The 3,027-nt window shown below is 44.7% G+C and overlaps 1 protein-coding gene across 1 annotated transcript; it reads left to right on the forward strand.

Annotated features, from left to right (window-relative positions):
- Positions 1-401: 401 nt before the first annotated feature.
- Positions 402-2,652, forward strand: LOC119365346. Its single transcript, XM_037630965.1, has 4 exons — positions 402-778; positions 1,114-1,231; positions 1,345-1,497; positions 2,239-2,652. The coding sequence occupies exons 1-4, from the start codon at positions 771-773 to the stop codon at positions 2,446-2,448; spliced, it is 489 nt and encodes a 162-aa protein (XP_037486862.1). The 5' UTR covers positions 402-770; the 3' UTR covers positions 2,449-2,652.
- The last annotated feature ends 375 nt before the right edge of the window (positions 2,653-3,027 follow it).

Here is a 3,027-nt window from a genome sequence, read left to right on the forward strand (position 1 = left end):
TAAACAAGGAAATCACCTCACCTGGGCCGGCCAACCCAACAGGGTAGCAGTTGGAAAATACGTTTGGGAATCACCCCACCTGGACCAGCACACACACTGGGAAAGAAAGTGATAGTGTATTTGAGTGATACAGCAAAATGTGGTCATAGGCATTTAATATTATAATTATTTTTCTTTCCTTGCAACGCACGAGCCCTTTTACTAGTAAAAATAAATAAAATAACTCTTTTTTTTCTGGCCGTGTCATGCCAGCACACGTGCCCAGCCTCGTGGCCTAGGCACGGCAGTGAGCCACGTGCCGACTGCCCGATCATATATGTGCCGAGCCCTGGGCCAGCCCACTACGGGCCGGGCACGCCTTGACCAGCCCATTTGGCCACCTTTGGCCCTTCTTCCTCGTCTTCCCCAAGCGAATTGCTAACCTAGCCCAGCCCTCTTTCGTTCGCACACGCCCGCCGCCAACCTCCAGCTCCGGCTCGCGAGACACCGCCACCAGCCTCCCGCTAACTAGCCACAGCATCCCCAACGCCCCTGAGCGCGCCGCCACCCTGCGTCCCCTGACCATCGCGCCGCTGTTCTCCGACCTCCCCGCCAGTCACCGCCGTCGAAGCCAACCACCTCGCCGCCCTGACCAAGACCACGACGCCGCCGCCCCTTAGCACGCGGAACGAGACACTCGTCGGTCGTATTTGCGCCGCCCCAGCCCAGTCCAGCCCCAACACTGCATCGATCTATCTATTGTGCTCCCGTCCCCCCTGGCAGTGGCGACGATGAAGATGTCAGTACTCATTTGTTGTTTAATTTTTCAGTGCGATGGCAATCTCGTAGCTGTAAACTGCTCTCTCTATTGTGCAATCCTTTGCAAAACTAAGTTTAGTACATAATGGTCCCTGAGCTATGCTCCTATCGCAGATGAATTAGTTGGTTTGATTGGGAATTTATGCAGATAAATTGTTGAGACTGATCCTAATTTTGTTTCGCCTTAGTGTTTAGTCCCAGTTCTCGAACTTCATAGCTAGATGCTGAATAATTTAAAAGCTGAATCTTCATTGTCTATCAGCTGTCTTCCTAATCTGGAGTTCTGAATATCCAAAGCTCTTTATTGTTCTGCAGTGTGAAAGCAAATGCAGGACATCTCACCAACTTCGAAGTTCTCGACTTCTTACGGAAAAGAGGTGCAAAAACTGATCCCATGGGATGTTTGGGGGCCGTTGCTGCATCAGAGTGTAAGGTATATGTTGTTTCTCTGATGCTTGACCCAATGTGTATGCTCAATAACCTGTTGATACGTGTCCCTTTTTTGTATGCTTAAACTGGTCTCATGTTTATTGTTGTGACAAACAGGTATACGAGTACCTCCTGAAAACTCCTGCTTGCAATCAGACAAGGGAATCAGTTACTGAATTTGCAAACAGATGTGAGGGTTTCAAGCTTACCGATGCTGACAAGCAAAACATTATCAATTGGAGGCCAACCTCAGCAGCTGATGTTTATGCGGTATTGCAATGTTTATTTTGCTGATCCTAAGCTGCCCGTTAGTATGCTATCTATGTTTGCTGATACAAACCAAGAATGTAGATATAATATACTGATACTTTGGACCATTTGTGACATCTTGAAATTGAAGTGTCTTTTGTTATGGTATTTAGTTTGCTTATACCTCATCATGATGAGAGATTGAACTCAACACTCAACATTGCCCGGCTTTGACTGATTTCTGAAATAGTGATGCAAATATATTTTGGTAACAATGATGCATTTTTCAGAAATGTGTGCTTACATATGTGCCTGATTTATCGCTAAGAAATCTAACTTATCCCAAGGGTGGATGTTTGTTATTATGTATGGATTCTGGCATCTGTAGGTCATCTGTTTATCTTTAATTGTTTAATTAAACTAGTATAGAATATAGATGAGCTCTGTTCTTTGAGCATGGGTGTATTATACTGTACTTTCGCATGTATAGATGTGCATGCAAAATCTTATTGGCAAATGTTTTGGGTACCAAATTACTGTAACTACCGACCTTATGCCACTCGTTGATCCCTGTTATAAAACATTACGCTATCGCAGAATGAAATCGATTTTCTTGTCCAGAGATTTTGAGAGAATTGTTGGGTGTTGTAGTCATCTGTTCACAAACAAGTACCACAGCCTGTTTTGTTGGCTCACCTTCCATCTTCTTGAGGTTTTAGGTTAAGATCTCATTCATCTAATTTGGTCCGTTGTCCGTTGCAGATGGTAGAGGAGTGTGGGAAGAGATTTTGCAAGGACGAGCGAGGAGTGCCGCAGGATGAAGATGACCGTGCCGACGAACTTGTGGCTCTTGTAAATGAGATTTTTCCAGCACCACCTGCAAAGCCAGAGGATGAGGTGGATATGAAGCCAGAGGATGAAGTGGATGCGAAGCCAGAGGATGAAGTGGATGTGGATATGAAGGACAGCTGAAAGGGTTTGGTTCTGCTATATATATAAAGGGTTTGTTTCTTGACGAGGCATACAGACTTTTCGGATAGACCTGTAGCTTATCTATGTATCTGCATACATGTTCTGGGTAACTGCTCGTGGCGGCAGAAGGCCCATATTGTTCTAGACATCAATGTCAGAGACAACAAATTGACCTATGAGCTTCAATCGCAGTTTTGAGGTTCTCTTCGTCCTTGTTGGAAACGAAAATGAGCTCAAGAAGTCAACATTTCCACATTAATCGCAACACATATATCTGGCTGGGTGCTCCAACAAGTTGCCAAAACGGCAAAGCTATTTTTTTTGTAAGGGGGAATGCCTATTCGGCACTTTATTTCAAAGCCAACAAAGTACATCATGAATAAAAAATGGAAGTAGAAACTAGGAGGGACATCATCCCAAAAAATAAAAGACTTCGAGTCGTACGAATGTTTTGCTAAGTTGTGCGCAACTAAATTTGCATCCCGCTTGCAATGCTGAAAGGAGATTCCAGCAATGTGTTGTGCCTTTGCGAACATTTCTGCAAATATAGCTGAGGGACCAAATGATTCAATGACTCCA

This window comes from Triticum dicoccoides, chromosome 2B, assembly GCF_002162155.2.
Source record: "Triticum dicoccoides isolate Atlit2015 ecotype Zavitan chromosome 2B, WEW_v2.0, whole genome shotgun sequence".
Classification (NCBI taxonomy): domain Eukaryota; kingdom Viridiplantae; phylum Streptophyta; class Magnoliopsida; order Poales; family Poaceae; genus Triticum; species Triticum dicoccoides.